Source organism: Rattus norvegicus, chromosome 11 (assembly GCF_036323735.1).
Source record: "Rattus norvegicus strain BN/NHsdMcwi chromosome 11, GRCr8, whole genome shotgun sequence".
NCBI lineage: Eukaryota > Metazoa > Chordata > Mammalia > Rodentia > Muridae > Rattus > Rattus norvegicus.
The window spans coordinates 13,723,817-13,742,612 of record NC_086029.1 but is presented as its reverse complement, the minus strand read 5'-3'; the positions used below and the strand labels follow the sequence as shown (position 1 = coordinate 13,742,612).

Here is an 18,796-nt window from a genome sequence, read left to right as displayed (position 1 = left end):
GTGTAGATGTACCCCATTTTATTTAATTCATTCCTCTGTTGAAGGGCATCTGGGTTCTTTCCAGCCTCTGGCTATTACAAATAAAGCTGCTATGAACATAGTGGAGTCCTTAATTTCTTTCTTTATTTCTTCCTTGAGCAGGTTATCATTTAGTAGAGCATTGTTCAACTTCCATGTATATGTGGGCCTTCTTCCCTTATTGTTATTGAAGACCAGGTTTAGCCTGTGGTGGTCTGATAGGAAGCATGGGATTATTTCTATCTTTCTGTATCTGTATGTTCAGGTCTGTTTTATGACCAATTATATGGTCAATTTTGGAGAAAGTACCATGAGGTGGTGAGAAGAAGGTATATCCCTTTTTTTTTTAGGATAGAATGTTCTATAAATATCTGTTAAATCCATTTGGTTCACAATTTCTCTTAGTCTGTCTATGTCTCTATTTAATTTCTGTTTCCATGATCTGTCCATTGATGAGAATGGGGTTTTGAAATCTCATACTATTATTGTGTGAGATGCAATGTGTGCTTTGAGCTTTAGTAAAGTATCTTTTATGTATGTAGGTGCCCTTGTATTTGGAGCATAGATATTTAGGATTGAGAGTTCATCTTGGTGGATTTTTCCTTTGATGAATATGAAGTGTCCTTCCTTATCTTTTTTGATAACTTTTAGTTGAAAATCTATTTTATTCGATATTAAAATGGCTACTCCAGCTTGCTTCTTCAGACCATTTGCTTGGAAAGTTGTTTTCCAGCTTTTCACTCTGAGGTAGTGTCTGTCTTTGTCTCTGAGGTGTGTTTCCTGTAGGCAGCAGAATGCAGGGTCCTCATTGCATATCCAGTTTGTTAATCTATGTTATTTTACTGGGGAGTTGAGGCCATTGATGTTGATAGATATTAAGGAATAGTGATTATTGCTTCCTGTTATATTCATATTTGGATGTGAGATTATGTTTGTGTGCTTTTCTTCTCTTTCTTGAAAACACATCTTAAGGTGATAGAACTTGATCTCAAATTAAAAGCACATCTTATTAAAAAATAACTAACATTCTTAATTATAATCCCATATGCAATAAAGTAAACAATTTCCAAAAGAAACATGAACCTATTTACCTGAGGAAAATTTTAAGTACTCTTATTTTGCAACTGCTGCATTGTACACACGGAATCAATAAAGTAATAAGTTTATAATACAAATCATAAGAAATCAATAATGTCCAGGATTCTGAATAGCTTATACAAATTGTATTTTTTTCAAAATAGAAAACTTCCTGAAAATCAAATGCTTGTTTCCATTCATTTTCCTAGCCCTTTGGGTTTCTCTTTAGTCTTCTCCTATATGTGGGGCTTAGAGGGACATCTAGAAAGTCTCAGAGACCTGGGATGTGACAGGCTCCCAGAACTTAGTGGGGATGACCTTAGCCAAATGTCCAACAGTGAGTGGGGATATGGAACCTGAGGAGAACACTTCTAGTAGATAGACAGGCCCCCAGTGCAGGGATAAGGACACCAACCCACCTTCTAAACTTTTGACCCTGAATTGCTCCTGTCTAAAATACGTGCAAGGACAAAAGTGAAGCAGAGAATGAAGGAATGGCTGAACAGTGACAGGCCCAACTTGGGATCCATTCCATGGGCAGGCACCCATCCCCGACACTATTACTGTTGCTGTATCTATTTTGTGCTTGCAGTCAGGATTGCTGTCTTCTGAGGGGCTCTACCAGCAGCTGACTGAGACAGATGCAACTACTTACAGGCAACCATTGGACTGAAGTCAGGGAGCCCTATGGGAGAGTTAGAGGAAGGATCGAAGGAGCTGAAGGGGATGGCAACCCATAGGAAAGGTCAACTGTGTCAACTAACCTGGACCCCTAGGAGCTCCCAGAGATGTGTGACAGCTACAGGACTCAAGTGGCTAGCAATTAATTCTCAAGAAATCAATATAAGCCAAAGAGAATGAGAACAGTTTTACATCTCACTGTGTCTACACGCTATGCTTTTCTTTCTGTTCTTGATTAGTAAGCCTTTGCATCCCAAGTGCGGCAGTTAAAAGCAACTTTTGGTTTTTGAGGTGTGTAAACCACTTCAATATTTTCAAGATGTAATTTTTGCATTTCTGTGTTTTTAAAAATATGTTGGGTTATAGTTCAAGACATATGCTTCTTATTGCTGTACCTGCACACGTGACCCATGTGAGTAGAAATCTGCATGCATAAGCTGGGCTCACTTGTAACTTTAGGTGTACACTGCATATAACACATTACTGAAATGATTTTAAAACACGAACAGAACATTAAATGAAGACTTACAATAAAAAATTGTCCCCAGAATGTATCCACTGTCCCCCACCCCACGAAGAGCACTCCCAACCAAAGCTAGTCTTCTTTGCTTTGGGGAGTCGCAATGCTCTCCCAACCTCTACCCTCCGCTCCACTGAGTAGCTTCCAAAAAGCCATCAGATTTTGATCAGAATCATTCTTTACCATGTAAATCACACTCTGTATCTTTTCAGAACTATTGAGAGACTTCCCACTTAGCATAAAATCCAAGTCTTCACTATGGTCCCCAGAGACCTTTATCCAGACGGTCATATTGTAGACCTCAGTTCTGACTTGGTGGTTTTTAAACTCTTCTTCCTTTCCATTCCAATGCATCTTCACCCATCTTCATGCTGTTTGTCAAACACCTCAAAATCTTCATCCCTCTTGGGGCTTGGAAATTGTGGTTTACATTGCACAGAATCATTTTATAATCTCATCCATATTTTTCATGGCTTGCTCTCTCAAGTCTCTTCCCAGATGTAACATTATCAGATTCTTCTCTCCGATTTCACAAGCTATGTGAAACACTATGTGCACACTCAGTGTCACACCATTACCTTGTTGTGCTTTCCTCTTCACAGCATCCATAAGCACTGGACATAATTTATATATAATTTGCCACTCAGTATTACAATGTAAGCTTCATGTGAACAATAACTGCTTCACACATCATTGTAGGCTTACCGGGTAGAATAAGGATTAGCAAATAAAAGGCTCAATAAATGTTCACTGAATAAGTTATGATACTAGTATTGGGATCATACAAAATAGGTGACAAAATCACTTATAAAGCAACATTATTTCATTAACTTTTAGCCATGATAGTTTGTTTAATCACTACACAGCCTATGTAGTTCTTATGAATCATAGAACAATTCTGCATCATGTGTTTTAATTTTAATCTAATTTTAAAATATATTTTGAAAATCAGAAGTAAGTTAAAATTAACAAAGCAAATGTTATGGAATAGATGTTCAGTTTATAAACTAATTTAAATTAATATTTTTCAGTTAAAGTGACACACAAGAATGGAGGCCTGAGCTTGTTTCCGTAACACTCACTGCTGGTTAATATGATGAACATCAATAATTCCAGTGCTGGGAAGGCAGAGACAGACAGATGCCTGAAATTTGATTTGGCAATTAGTCTTGTCAAATCAGTGAGCTCCAAGTGAGAGATCCCCATCTCAAAAAATAAAGTACAAAGCAAGAGGAAGACACCAGACTTCAGACTAAGCACATGTGCACATGAGGCTAATACTCATGCACACGTACACACACACAAACATAGGTGCACACAAGCAGACACACACACTCACATATTGTGTAAATTTTAAATAGGGTGATTTAAATTAAAGCATAAACATATCAGTAAATACTAGTCTAACAATGATCATAGGTACTGAATATATAACATAAAACTGAAGCTACTTCCCACCATCTATTTCCTTACCTCCAAGAGCTCCCCATTAAGGTGGAGAACTTGAAAGAGTGGCAGAATGCTGAAAGAAGCTGTGGCTCTCCCACACTTCTCCCCACGGTCAAAAAGGGGTGATATTTTCTTTAATAAAAGTCCCATTTTTAGTTAAACTGGTTAAAAAGATTAACTTAATTATTGATAGAAAAGAAATTGATACTATTATATGAAAATGTTAACATGCTTTGGCTATTAAATCTCCTAAGTATATGCTATTTGTTCAACACTGGCTATTTATCTGTACACATATACTTAAAATTGAATTAATCTCTTGGTGCTGCTACTATATGCATCTCTCTAATTAAAAAAAATTCTCATGACAACTAAGGGTGGTTTTATTTGATCCGTCTTTAAATTAACTATACCTGCAGAACTGGTTCCTGACCTACAGGGGAGAGCCAATAATTCATCCAAAAAACAACTACTAAAAAGAATAAAGATTTAAAGACATAAAACTGAGTACTTCGAATATACAACATGGAACACTGCCTCAAATCCATACCAAGATTAACTGAGTATAGAATGCAAGTCATAACCTAGCAAGTGGATTTGCTCCCACTTACCAATCAGATTATAATTTTACAAAAAGTGCATCAAAATAAAGAGATTAATTCTGAAATCCCAAACTTACCATATTCCATATACCATTGTTAATAACATTGCCTCCAGTTGTGATTTGGGTTGAAAACTCATTCTTAAACTGAACTTCAATCTTCCCTTCACGAAGTGCAATCAGGAGCCAATTTGAGTGATCGAGAGATTCTGCATACAGTATGATGCCCTCTGAATCATATGTCCGAAAATCAAATTCAGCTGAAAACCTAAACAAAGAGAAGGTTCAATGGCTCCCCCAACACACACACACACACACACACACACACACACACACACACACACACACACCTTGTACTCACAAACAGGACTATACTAAAGGAGGGGAAAAATTCCCTGAGATTTAAAAAGATTTTTTTAAAAAAGAAATTTAAAGGATCATCATTAAATTGTTCACAGGTTGTTTCTGGTTCCATCTTTTTTATTCTTGTACTCTTTTTCTCAATGAATCGATGCTATTTTTTTCATTCATGATATGTCATTTGAGGGCATGTTTCAGGTACTAATTTAATGTAAGTATACAAGAATATTTATACACTCTACATGTAAGAGTAAGGGATGTATGTGTGTATGTATATATGAGCTTGTGCATGTGAATGTGTGCACTGCATCCATGAGTAACTAGTGAAAGATGTTACAATGACATTCTTGGTTTATCTGGCAAAAATCATATGATTCCTATGATGTTACATAGTTCAGAGAGGGATCACTCAGAGGCTCCACAGGATAGCTTTTAGATGATTAAAAATATAAGTAAACTTTCCTGTAATCATTAAAAAGGAGCACCTGCCTTACCTCAGCACAGAACTATGAGCCGTAAGGGTTGACCAAAAAACGATGGGACTAGACAGAACCACTGAAGGTGCCCTGAACAGTTTATATAACACACCAAGCTCATGAGAGACATAATCAAAGTGCTCTCTGTGCCTTTGTTCCTTCTAAGTATGCTACTGTGTCTTGCAAGGTTTCCAGAGACTAAAAAGGCCATGGGTTCATGAGGAAGAAGAGGGTAGGAACATATTGTGGTGTCAAAAGGCAGCTAGAAGAACTAAGCCACCATGAGGAAAATGGCTGCCAGAAAAGTCTGGGCCCCTCCTTTCAGGTGCATAAAAAGTTTCACAGAAAAGACAGGATGGGGGTTGGGGATTTGGCACAGTGGAAGAGCGCTTGCCTAGTAAGCACAAGGCCCTGGGTTCGGTCCCCAGCTCCGAAAAAAAAAAGAAAAAGAAAAAGAAAAGACAGGATGGAACTGAAGGAGGGGAGGTGGGGAAATAAAAGGAAAAAGGAAGGAAGAGAAAGAGAAAAGCTGTCCAAAGCTTTCCCCATGTCATAATAGCATAAATCACTGAGGGAGGATGCACGAGAGCTAAGCTCAACAAATACAGCCTAGCTAGTTGTTGGGGGACAGTGTACTTTAATAAAACTTGATATTATCAAGACTTCTGGGCATGTGTCCAGTACAGCTATTACCAGGAAGGACAATCTTAAGGATTCTGTGTGTTGGCTGCTTGCCTGCCCTAAAATGTGTGCATGAGAATCAGCATGAAGATCCTCAAGGCACTAGTTAAATAAAGATGTTTTTAAAACAAAGACAAATGGGAAAAGGGAAAAATAGTTGTATAGTTAGTTTATCATGTAAGCTAAGGAAAAGAATTTGAGTTAAAGACTTAGGACTTCTCGTTGTTCATAATAAGCCAACAAAAAAAATAATCCTATATAGATATTCCATCTCATGTATCAATAGTCACAAAGGCAAGATTTGTAATGAGGACAGACTGTCCTCAAAGGAAACAAAAGAAAAGAAGGCAGAACAAATATCCCCATAGTTTGAATTTCCAAGAAAATATCTGAAGGAGATAGAATGTGAACTGTGTTGGATGCATAGCACTGTAACAGGATTACACTGGCCTGCTTATATGTTTTAAAAAAAGAACTATTTCCTTTGGCATAAAACCTTAAGTCCTTCCGCACAATTGTCTAAGCATTTGGCTGATGTTAAAAATGAACTATCTTGCCAAAAATTAAATCTGTGTTTAGTCATGATCTTCCAGAAGTTGATCCTATTATGGAGATAATTTCCTTTTCTTTGAAAAATAAAGCTAAATTGTATTTCAAAGAGTCATGCTCTGCATATGTTCTTGCTGGAATACATCATTGCATCCTAACTCATTACATCGGGGATCCATTCATTCTGTTTCAAAAGTACTGCAGAGTTAAAAAAAAGACAGAATTTGTCAACATTTGTCAGGGCAAAAGGAAGCAGTTGGTTATGGAAAACAGAGGTGAAGAGATTTGCTTCAAGCAAACCACTTTATAAATTTTCATCAACTTGTGCCTTTAATATGTAATGTAAAAAAGATACTACACTTCTGAAAGTGCAAAGTAAATAAATCAGTGAAGAAACTTAGAATACTGGAAAAATGTTTTGCTAATTCTGATCCAATGTTAGATATCAACTCAAAAATGAGTTGTCATAAATAATGTCAAAGAAAAAAACATATATTTTAACAGTTTTCTCCCTTATTGTCCTTTTTCTTATAGCAAGGTAGAATTTCCCATAATCTTAATCACTAAAAATAATATTTTGTGAAATATTTGTGGTGAAACCAGATATTTAAGAACATGAAATATCCAAAAAAAACATATCACCTAAGTGAACCTTAGAATAAATTTTAATGCTTGTTCATGTAAGACAAGAAAATTCTAATTTATTGCTTATAGTTTGGACATGTATACATTGAGAAGTTAACCTGTATATATATTTGACAAGTTAGAATCATGACTGAGAAGCACACATAAAAACGCTCTCCCTAACATCAATCTAACTACAAGAACAAAAGTTGAGGCATTCAAATTGCCAAACTAAGTAACTGTTTCTTTAGTCCATTATTCAAGCCACCTTGTTAATGGTTCTTATTACATTGAATGTAGTGATACTCCATCAATACAATGATTTTTTTCATTTATAATGTATAAAAAAAGAATGAACATTTCACAGGTGGGTTAGATCACCCTTCCCAGCTTCTTAGTAAATATGTAACCACTGGGAAATGGGACCTAATGGGGTAAAGTAAGTTTGCACTGGCAAAGTCAGCCTGGGCAGATTTGAAAGGCTTTAGTGTGAAATCTGTATATGTAAGATCATCTAAGTGGTAATATACCCAAGTTAAACATTGATAACAAATCTACAGCTGTCTGTCTTCTGCTTTCCCTTTATACTCAACTATTAAACCTGTACAACTTCTTACCCACCGACTTTGATTCCTCACCTGGTGATATCTGGCAATCGAAATTTCAGATATAAGACAACTCCTGCGAACTGTTCCGCCAAATATAATAATTCATAATTTTTGTCAAGGTCCAAGGAAAGGCACACTGGAATACCCTAGAGAAAGTGAAAGGTGTGGATTATCATGTGCTGTCTGTCTTCTCTCTTTAGTATTCACAATAGTCTCTGAAATTCTCGCACGATAGAATGTCTTTGCAAACAGCAATGATTGATTGCCTTCCAGTTCCTTAAATAATTTTCCTCCCCATAAAACTCATGCGCTAAGCCTCCAGAATACACGTGTGTGGCTTTAGATCATCTGTAGCATTTCTTGCACACACCTCAGTGCTAAACACAAACTTTTTCATCAAGTTCCAGCAAGTATATCATCAATAAACTGGACAATGCCTTGCATTAATTATATCTACAAATTACTCATTTGGCTATTTAAAAAAACTATTTATTGTGAGGGAAAATGTGCTATCTAGATACTCAAGAGAATACTGATAACTCAGGAGGGAGTCTAACTAAGTTACCATCTCAGTCTCTAAGAAATTTGCATAAAAATGACGAAGTCATGTGTTTTGTTTTTTTTTATCGAGTATTTGTTTCTTAAAGTTCAATAGGAACATTAACGTAGAAAGTTACTGAGAGATGAGAGTTTGGATTCAATGAAGGGCTTTTACAACTAATTCTGCAGTTATTAAATAGAGGCCTCCCTGGGGGATTTCCTACCCAGTCCAATGTGAATAGTGGTATTTTCTACAGGACATATAGAAATAATAAGGAATTAATCTATAGAATAAGAAATCCTACCTCATGGCCTTTCGAGTAGCCCCAGAATTACTATTTACATCCATAATTCTCCTGATCTTTCTCAATATTTCTTCACATTGGGCAGCATGATTTTTTTTTAACTTTTTCTGAGGTTATGCTGACTCATGATCATCATGTGTGTGTGTGTGTGTGTTAGTGTGTGTCTGTGTGTATGTGTGCCACGCGCTCATGTGTGTACATACATACAGTTATAGTTAATCATAGTTATACTCAATGAAATCATTATTTAGGTATTTTAAACTATCTGTTTCATAATCATATATAATTTCACCTTTACATGTTTTAAAATGCAAGAATAGAAAGAATCACTAGCATATGTGCCTTATTATTTCTAAAAGAAATAAAAAGGAGGGAGATGGGGGGTCAAATGTTGTCTTGTTTATTCAATAAGGGAAAAATTAAAACCTTCCTGCCAATTGATCTCTTGGGTTAATTATGCATTAAATGTGAGTGTTTAAAAGTGTGTTTTAAACGTTCTCTTAATTGTGATACATTTATTTTCACTAAATCTTGGACAATTTTGTTTCCACCAGGAAGTATGTGAACACTTATGAGCACAATCAAGCAATGGGGACACTGGCCAGAATGTCAAACAGAAGGACACCATAAAATATTCTCACTAATTTCTATGTCATATCCTTTTAGTGGAACTAGAGGACATCAGAGATGAACGCCTTCTTTATAATCAGCTCCTTGGAAAACCAGAGTCCATCTGCCAGACATTAATTACTGGCCAGAGAAATGAGAGCGGAGCCCTATCAGGAAGGCTGGGAGGACAGACATGCCACACTGACATGCAGAGAGGTCATTACTTGATAACTATCTAAAGTGCAAGTGTTAAGATTCCAGGATCCTACCACTTCATAATAGATAACTATCTGGCTTTCTGACAGAGAACAAAGGCATACCATTGCCCTCTCAAGGGAGAGTCAGCCAGATAGGCCTGCCAATCATGTGGGCAGGAAAATGGCACTAGGGAAAGCTGTCTGTTCTAGAGATTTTATGTCTTTAAAAAGATACAGGAGAAGAAGAAAAGGAAGAGGAGAAGGAAGACTAAACTACATACATAAGGACACAACATTCTATCTAGCAATTGTCCACTCTCACCTTGTGAAAATGTTCTTCATTCTTATCCCTTGAGAGCCATCAGATCTGCAATGTTTTCTCTGGCTACTTACCACTCTTGCCCTCTGTGAATATGTTTCCCTATTCAATAATGAACTCGCCTATCTTCCACATTGTGCTCTATATTTCAACTTTTCAATGACGATCATTAGGCCAAGGACCAGGGATCCTTGTAACACCTGGATCTCTCATTTCCGAAAACAGGGAAGAAGTTTGGGGTTGTTTTTTTCTCACTTCTCTGTGTAGTCCTGGAACTCACTCTGTAGACAAGGCTAACCTCAGAGATTCTCCTGCCTCTGCCTGCCAGGTGCTAGGATTAAAAGTCTGCACCACCTCGGTAAGAAGTTTGGGATTTAGAAGGTTTACCTCACAACTCCTCTGATCTTGGGCAAGTTTGAATCCTTTCTTCCCATCACAGTAACAAGAGTAGCCTCCGGGGTAATTGACACACAGTTGGGCACAGGTGTTTTCAGAGCATTCATCGACATCTAAGATGAAAAGAGAAGAACCCTTCATAGCTTCTAAATGTTTGGCCCAATAGACACAGATCCAGTTCCTTAGAAAACAGAATGGCAAGGGATTGGGGATTTAGCTCAGTGGTAGAGCGCTTGCCTAGGAAGCGCAAGGCCCTGGGTTCGGTCCCCAGCTCCTAAAAAAAAAAAAAAAAAAAAAAAAAAAAAAAAAAAAAAAAACAAAGAAAACAGAATGGCCATGACAGCATATGTAAACATTTGACCTAGAAGTTTCAGGGAACTGCAAATGCCATTTTTATAAAAATGTATATATTCAAAACAATTTTTATCATTTTCATTCTCAATAAATAATAGTGTAGTAATTATGTTAATTTTCCGATTTGCAACGTAAACAAACATTGTTCACGGCCCCCACTGATATTTGTGATTATAAGAATTTCATTAAAATCATCTCCCAATTCTTTGTTTTGAAAATAAGGAATAACTGTAAAAGAGAAGAAAACAGGAGGCTAAAAGTGAAGACATGGGAGGAGAGAGAATGAAGGGAAGGAAAGCTGACCTTAATGGACTAAAAGTTAAATCAGGGGATAAAGTGACAATAACAAAACATCAAGCTCTTTCTAATAGTATAGTAAGACGACAATTAATACTGGCCATATTGTTTTTTATTCAAAAGAGATAAGGAATGGCTTATTTTCTAATCAAATAGGAGTAATACTGTCCAAGGACACAGACTGATGTGAGCATAAATCTCAGGCTCCAACATAGAGCACTTTAATGGATTTTTTAATAGTAAGAGAACAAAGAAATTTACAAGTCAAGGTACTTGTTAAATACACTAGTGAAAACATTAAAAACCTAAAGTGGATAGACATCAAATGTTACCTTTTGTTTGTCAAAGCTAGGGTTTTGTTAAGTTTATGAATTCCCAAGAGAGTTTATCTGTTAGTCACGGGATATTGAGTCTAACCAGAGGTGGCTATTATAGAACTCGCCTGAGATAAATTATAATTAGGCTCTAGACCTGCGACAATTAGAACTCTTCCCAGTCATTGCTCTTTTAACCGATCTATCACCTTTTATAGTTTCTGCTTCTTTCTATTAACTCAGATCCTCAGGACTGTCTACCACACATATCTAGACCAAGTTCTCTACCCATTCATTTACTATCTGGTCATTTGCCATTGATCTCTGACTTTCAGGTTCAGTGTCCTTCTATATAACAGATCAATGCATTGGCCGCATGAGCTCATTTCCTCTTCCCTGGTGATGATGCCCACCTTTTCCACATTCTCTTCTCTTCATCACCGAGATGCTTTGACAAAACCAACTCTACCTCTCTCACAAGTCCTTCATCTTCCAACAAATTAATACCTTTGGTTTTACGTTTTAGAGTAACTATATTTCGCTCTCTTGATTCAGACTGGAGATCATATCACATATTAGTACTCGTTGATTTAATCATACGTCCATCACCAGTTGGTATTTCTAAGTGAAGAGAGTGCAAATTTGACTCATCACTTTTTTTTCCACAGTAGAGTAAAAATAAAATATGAATATAAAATGAATATGAATATAAAATGAATATAAATGAATATAAAAATGAATATTTGTCGTGGTTGTGTTGGGTAATATTGAGAGCTTGTGGCCGTAAATTTAATGGCATATATTAATGTTCGTTGTGTTTCTCAAACTTCCCTTCCATAATTTGAAATATTTTAACTAATCTGTCCCCAACTCTCCACCTAGCAATAACATGTCTAAGCTAAAGTCTATTCCTGGGCAATGGAAACTTCTTGAAATTACATTTGATATACCCTATTATAAATTTATGAAATTCTTATTAATGTTATCATATAATATATGCTCTTTAAATACTTTAAGATACATTTCCAGAGTTAATCATACTTCAAATGCATTAAAATTATGATATAATATTAAAATAAGATATATATGTACCCATTTATCAAACATTTAAAAATCTGTCCTTTAGCAAATGAAACTACAATCTAGGCAATGAAACACCTGATAATACTGATGACAGCAGATAATAGAAGCTGCTCAGGCACTTTAGGGACAAGAACTTTGATGCTTATCCTTGGCCAGAGGCTGGAAACGTTCATGATCTTGTCATTGTTGGAGGCTCCAGAAATGCCAGAGTTTGGGAGTTTTAGTTTCCGGTCTGATTTCTTTTTATCTTGCCTCTCCTTTTACACAGCTGCCTAGAAGCTGTATCTGAGGGTGTGACCAAAACTGTACCTCTGAGACCTGAAGTAGACATTGAGGCAGGTGACTAGACTGACACACACCTCCCATTTTTCAACAGTTTCTGCCAGAAGTCCTCCAGTAAGCCCCTAATCAAGCAACTCAGGGGTACCCCAATTCTGGAGTGGCTGCTAGCCCACAGAAGCTCTGCTCATTTGCATCCTCTTAAACACTACCTATGAGCTCATCATAAATTCCTTTCTAACACTTAACTTCCCTGTGGTCTATGAGATTTGCCTTTGTTAGGGTTAGGGCTAGGGCTAAGGTTAGGGTTTGGGTTAGGGTTAATTAACAAGATAAGGACCCGGCTTGTGGAAGTTCTGTGAATATAAACTAGCACCTAACTCCTTCATTACACCCATCTGAATTTAGGAAGTCTCTGTTATAATCAGGACCCTGCTTATCTCTGTTTCAGAGAATCAGAACTCCTAAGTTTCCTACAGAAATTGCCATGAGAAACAGTGAAAAGCAGACGTATGAGTGTGGATGAAGTGTGAAGTAATGCTTCCACATTTCAACAGCACTATAAACAATTAGAAAAAAAGCCCATATATTATAAAACCACTTTCATTTATATAAACTCCAGGACAGAAAGGCTCATTAGAGTACCAGATTGTAATAAGAAAACCATTAAGAGAGAGCTCATATCTGCTTCATGGTTTGTATTTGGAGTTTTGAAAACAGTGTCATGTGGAGGCTGCAGAGGTACAGTGATTGATTAGTGTCACTGAGCTCTCTGCTTTAAAATCATTACAATCATATAGTGTGTTCTATTATCATTGACATGATTAGTTTTAGATATGCTGTTAATTTGATTTGAAATTTTAATAAAATATTTAAAGGAATGTGTGAGCTAATTCATAAACAATCTAAAGCAAAAGCAGACATAATGAATTTAAGCTACCCAAGGCATCCACACTGACACTGTGGTAACCTTACAAAGAGACTGTAGCATCCAAAAGGGCTGGTCTTCACCATAGGTCTTGGCATCACAGATCTGTAATATTCAGCTTTCTAGAGCTCCCTTATAATATCAATCAAGGTAATAAATGTCTCACTTCAACTTTCTCATTATTATTTACCTTATTTTATTTTGTATGCATATGTGTGCATCTGATTACATATATATGTGCGCCATGTATGCACAGGCATGGGAAGAGGCCAGAAGAGGGAGTCAGACCAACTGGAACTGAAGTGACCAGTGTTTGGGAGCCTAGGGCTTTGGGAAGTGAATCCAGATCCTCTGCAAGAGCCTCTGCAATGATCTTAACTGTTGAGCCATCTCACCAGCTCCAATTTTCTATTTTAAACCTATACATGCACAGAAAAAAAGACTAAAAATATGTGGAATGAAATCTAAGGTGCTAAGAAGACTCATGGTTTCAGTCCCGCAACTAAAGCTCGTGCCATTTATCCTTGTCTATATGAATTTTTCCTTTCCTATTCAAGTTTTCTTTTAAGGTTATCTTTAGGCTATAAAAAATGTGTTCATTTTGCTTTCACAACAAGGGAGTCTAATTTTTATGAAAGTTGCTGTATTAAATGGGATGAGTAATATGAAACCCCAAAAGACCATGAGTCTTACTTGGTATTTCTATTCTGTAAGAAAGCCTGTAATCACAAATCAACCAAGCCACATCAGGGGTTAGCAAAAGCACTGCTTTGTCTGGTATTAACACAGGGTTCAAACCCACCATCTCTACCATTAGCAGTGACAGCGTCCTTAGTCTACCTTTACAAGATTTTGATGAGGGATCATATCTGTAGCCATTGGGACATTCACATTCGAAGTCTCCTGGAATGTTCTTGCACACAGCTGTGCCACAGACACTTGGCTTTAGAGAGCACTCATCCACATCTACAAATAAAATCAATATGTTAAAGTTTTCCAATATCAAATAAATACTTATTTAATTTCTGAACCATATTTGATATTTATATCAACAGCTTTAGACCAGCAAAATAATAAATTTATCATCATATTTGAGTTCCCTAAATATGACTTTTGCATGAATCATAGGGATTTGCCTGATATTCCTTTATAAAAATGAAACAAAAAGAATTTGTTTTTTAGTAATTTTCTCATCTTCCAGGGAGAAGTATAAAAACATGAAAGAAGAGGCTTAATTATATTCTTAATATTCTTTAAATATACATCTAAATCTATATTTCTGAAATTTGTTGTAAATGTAGATTCATTTAATGCCTCATTACAAATATTTAACAAATCTGAACTCATCTGTTTTATCTTTTATCTATCTTGTCTACTTGGAAGTAGACAAATACCTAATTTTTTACCTGTTTTTCCTACAGTAATCAATAATTAACATTTAAGGTGGAACTGAATAAAGTCTTAAAGCATTTCTAAAACTTCACTTATTCTAGTACCCTTTAGTACCTTTTAATATTCTAGAAATTTCAGATGCATTTGTTGTCTTGTACAGTATAGTGGGAAGCAAAAGACAGGTTGCTGGGGCCAGAAGGTAACAGTTCCAAGCCAACAAAAACAGTTCTGCATAGATGGAACTATTGCTCATCTTTGGTCATGTAGGTTAAGGAGGAACAAAGTCAATCAGGAAATGCATTTCAAACTTTGAATACTGGCATGTTTATCTGGGCATATGAACAGATGAAAATGTGCTCTGTTTCAAATAACTCACTCCCAAATAATAAAATTAATCCCTGTAGTAAGGAAATGGTTCTATATCCCAAGTATGTCTATGCCTGTCTTCTAAATGTGGATAGAATGATACAAGGATTATGTAAAGATTGCTAGTTAGGGAAACCACCTCATACTTATATAATCTCTAATATTCTGCAAAATTTAATATGAATCCTCAGTTAAAGAAAAGTTAGGTATCATAAATTCCATATGTTTAGAAGAAAATAAAAACACATTACTTAAATTACTTGGCTTTTGGCAGATGTGTAGGGAAATACATAGCTCATAAGAATTAGGTGCAGCACATAGATATGGTGACACTGTATCCACATCTAATGTCTACTGAGGTTTTAGACATTCATATTTAGTCATTAACTGCCAACCAATTCCATGTCTTTCCACACCACAGCCAAGGTCCTACTGTTATAGTTTTCTACATATTTTTCTGTAAATTCTGTGTTCTGCTGCATAGGTCACATAAATCATGTAAATAAAGAGCTAATCACATATGTTCTGATCTGCAGAAACAGTCTGTTGGGAGTTTGGTAGCTCTGAGAAATGCACCCAGGGCTTCCACATGCCAAGTGTGCCCTCCACCAATGAAATGTATTCCCAGCAAACAAACAAGCAAACAAACAAACACCTTTTTTAATAATTGTACATGCATGTATTAACTCAACATAAAAATATCCACAAAATTTGAGTAAGGATATTATTAAAGTAGGAACATTAAAAAATATTAAATTAGGAATGGTTACTATCTATATAATGCATGTGATATCCTGAATTATAATGGCTTTTGGTAACTGCTATTCTAACGATGCCTATACTCTAACAGCCAAATTAAAACCTTTAAGTGAGTTGTACAGTCACAAAGTGGATAATGGCTTGGAAGAGACTGTTAGTAAATGCATTTCATTTCAGCTTCATCCACAGCACTTTAAATTACACTGCCATGTACTATACAATACTGACTACTACCAAGCCATTGGAAAGTACCTTAAATATGAGTTCAGATGGGAGATTGTCTAAGACAAAAATAAAGGCTTACACAATGAAATTTCACACATAATCTACTGAATTTTTAACCTCTTAACTAAACAAAGGAGAAAGAAAGAAATCTTTTTTTTAAGGGTTTATGCATTGTAGAAAGATTTCACAGCAGGACCAGAATCCTGGCTTCAACTGTATATTCTCACCTAGCATAAATATTTGTAGTTTTCTAACAGTAATTCAAGCACCCCAATGGTGCAGGATGTGAAAGGAGAAAAGAGGAAAACTTTGAGAGACAAAGATTTATAAAGAAAACCAAAAGCTACATACAAAAAGCTAACCCGACAGATTATTTAAATCCAGAGGGAGGAAAAACACTTAAGAGCAATGGTGGAATAGTTGTAAAGGAATAGATGTAAAGAAATGAAAAATAGATTCTCCATCTTTCTCATAACCATGACTGGAAATGGGGTACAAAATAATGCATTTATTTTGGAAATCAGAAAGATATTTCTGAAAAGCAAAGAGAAGATATAATAGTGTGGTTATTAAGAACTGTAGGTTTCTTTGTGTAGCCACTGTTCTTTTTTTTTTCTTTATTAACTTGAGTATTTCTTATTTACATTTCGATTGTTATTCCCTTTCCCGGTTTCTGGGCCAACATCCCCCTAACCTCTCCGCCTCCCCTTCTATATGGGTGTTCCCCTCCCTAACCTCCCCCATTACCACCCTCCCCCCAACAATCACGTTCACTGGGGGTTCAGTCTTGGCAGAACCAAGGGCTTCCCCTTCCACTGGTGCTCTTACTAGGATATTCATTGCTACCAATGAGGATGGAGCCAAGGGTCAGTCCATGTATAGTCTTTGGGTAGTGGCTTAGTCCCTTGGAAGCTGTGGTTGGTTGGCATTGTTGTTCATATGGGGGTCTCGAGCCCCTTCAAGCTCTTCCAGTTCTGTCTCTGATTCCTTCGACGGGGGACCTATTCTCAGTTCAGTGGTTTGCTGCTGGCATTCGCCTCTGTATTTGCTGTATTCTGGCTGTGTCTCTCAGGAGACATCTACATCCGGTTCCTGTCGGCCTGCACTTCTTTGCTTCATCCATCTTGTCTAATTGAGTGGCTGTATATGTATGGGCCACATGTGTGGCAGTAGCTGCTGTTCTTAAGGAACAACAGAAGGATAGTAGCTGATTCTGAATATGGAACAATGTCTTTGCAAAGTCAGTAGCACCAAAGACTCTCCTTTTATTTATGCTTAAACTACCTTTATTTATAACTAAATGAATCCTTGAAATATGCACTTGGGTATATGCACACACAAGAAGAATATGAAATACTCTTGTCATTGGTATCATAAACTAAGACAGAATTACACAGCATCTTAACATAGAGGCACATGTACTGTCAGTACTTTCTGACCAGAGTGCTTCGCAGAACTTGCCCAGGGAAATTCCCCTACTGGCCTCACACAGTGAATGCATTTGTATTCAGTTTCTGGGCTCTTACCTTTGCAGTCTTTCTTATTTGTGAGCATAGCAAAGCCAATTTTACAGGAGCAGTGGTAACTTCCAGGAGTATTGTCACAAGTCTGGCTACAGCCCCCATTGATATTTGAGGGATCTTTGCATTCATTTATATCTACAATGGAAAACTATGTTATTTTTAAAGAAATACGATCTTCGGATAATTTGTCATGCAGCCATTCTAGAAAAGCCAGTGGGTGTGGATTTTGTATACATACCAAACTGACACTTGTCTCCTTGCCAGCCTGGTTTACAGATGCAAGTAAAAGCACCTTGGCCGTCTTTGCAGCTCAGATACCCATCTTCATTGCATGGCATAGGGTCACATTGGTCTGGGATGGCTGAAGGAAACAGACCTCTACTTAATTTTCACCTCAGCAAAGGAAAGTCAACAGCAGACCTGGAAACATACAATTGCATGCCTACAACCAATAGGGGTATGATGCATTCCTTCGCCTTCTTTCAAACAGTGCTTGCTCATTAAAAACGGAGTGTGGCCTGGATTGTGTGACTCAGTTGGTAGAGTTACTGTCTAGCATGTGCAAATTACTTGGTTTGATATCAACCACTGCATATACTTGATGGGGTGGGCTCATGCCTGTGATCCCAGTACTCAGGAGATGGAGAGGGAGATCATGAGTTGAAGGTCATCTATGGCTGTACAGCCAGTTCAAGGCCAAACTGGGCAAGAAAGAGAGAAAGGAAGGAAGAAAGGAAGGAAGGATGGAAGGAAGGAAGGAAGGATGGAAGGAAGGAAGGAAGAAAGGAAAGAAAGAAAGAAAGAAAGAAAGAAAGAAAGAAAGAAAGAAAGAAAGAAAGGGAGAGAGAGAGAGAGAGAGAGAGAAAGGGATGGAAAGAAGGAAAAAAGAAGGAAAAGAAAGGACGGAAGAAAGGAAGGAAGGAGAGAGAGAGAGAGAAAGAGAGAGAGAGAGGCAGAAGAAATGAAATAGTGATATAAGGCTCTGAATGTCCTCAAACTTACTATGTAGACCAGGCTGGCCTTAAACTCACAGAGATTTGCCTGCCTCTGCCTCCCAAGTTAAATACCACGGAGCCAGGAAAACATTTCACTTGATTTAAGCCTTAAAACACTTTCATGAGGAAGACAGGCCAAGCAAATTATTCTCTGCGAGACAATAGAATTTGACAATATTTGACTTGAAGCAAGGTGGAATAAAAGGGACCTTCTTGCCTTAAACAAGTAGAATTCTTGGGGCTGAGGATTTAGCTCAGTGGTAGAGCGCTT

At 36.9% G+C, this 18,796-nt stretch overlaps 1 protein-coding gene across 4 annotated transcripts in view; it reads right to left on the bottom strand.

The window, feature by feature from the left end:
• Nucleotides 1-18,796, bottom strand: part of Pros1 (protein S) — an 81,549-nt gene that overhangs the window by 15,246 nt on the left and 47,507 nt on the right. For 3 of the 4 annotated variants that reach the window (XR_010055967.1, NM_031086.2, XM_039088635.2), the window contains 6 exons: nucleotides 17,769-17,891; nucleotides 17,534-17,665; nucleotides 14,106-14,231; nucleotides 10,002-10,123; nucleotides 7,675-7,790; nucleotides 4,425-4,614 (listed from right to left, as the gene is read on the bottom strand). Coding sequence is in view for 3 of the 4 variants with exons in the window: in NM_031086.2 (NP_112348.2) it covers nucleotides 4,425-4,614; nucleotides 7,675-7,790; nucleotides 10,002-10,123; nucleotides 14,106-14,231; nucleotides 17,534-17,665; nucleotides 17,769-17,891 (809 nt within the window). In the remaining variant the exon portion in view is untranslated. Of the gene's footprint in view, nucleotides 1-4,424; nucleotides 4,615-7,674; nucleotides 7,791-10,001; nucleotides 10,124-11,388; nucleotides 11,634-14,105; nucleotides 14,232-17,533; nucleotides 17,666-17,768; nucleotides 17,892-18,796 lie in introns of those variants that run through there. The other variant, XM_039088636.2, reaches the window with a different exon arrangement.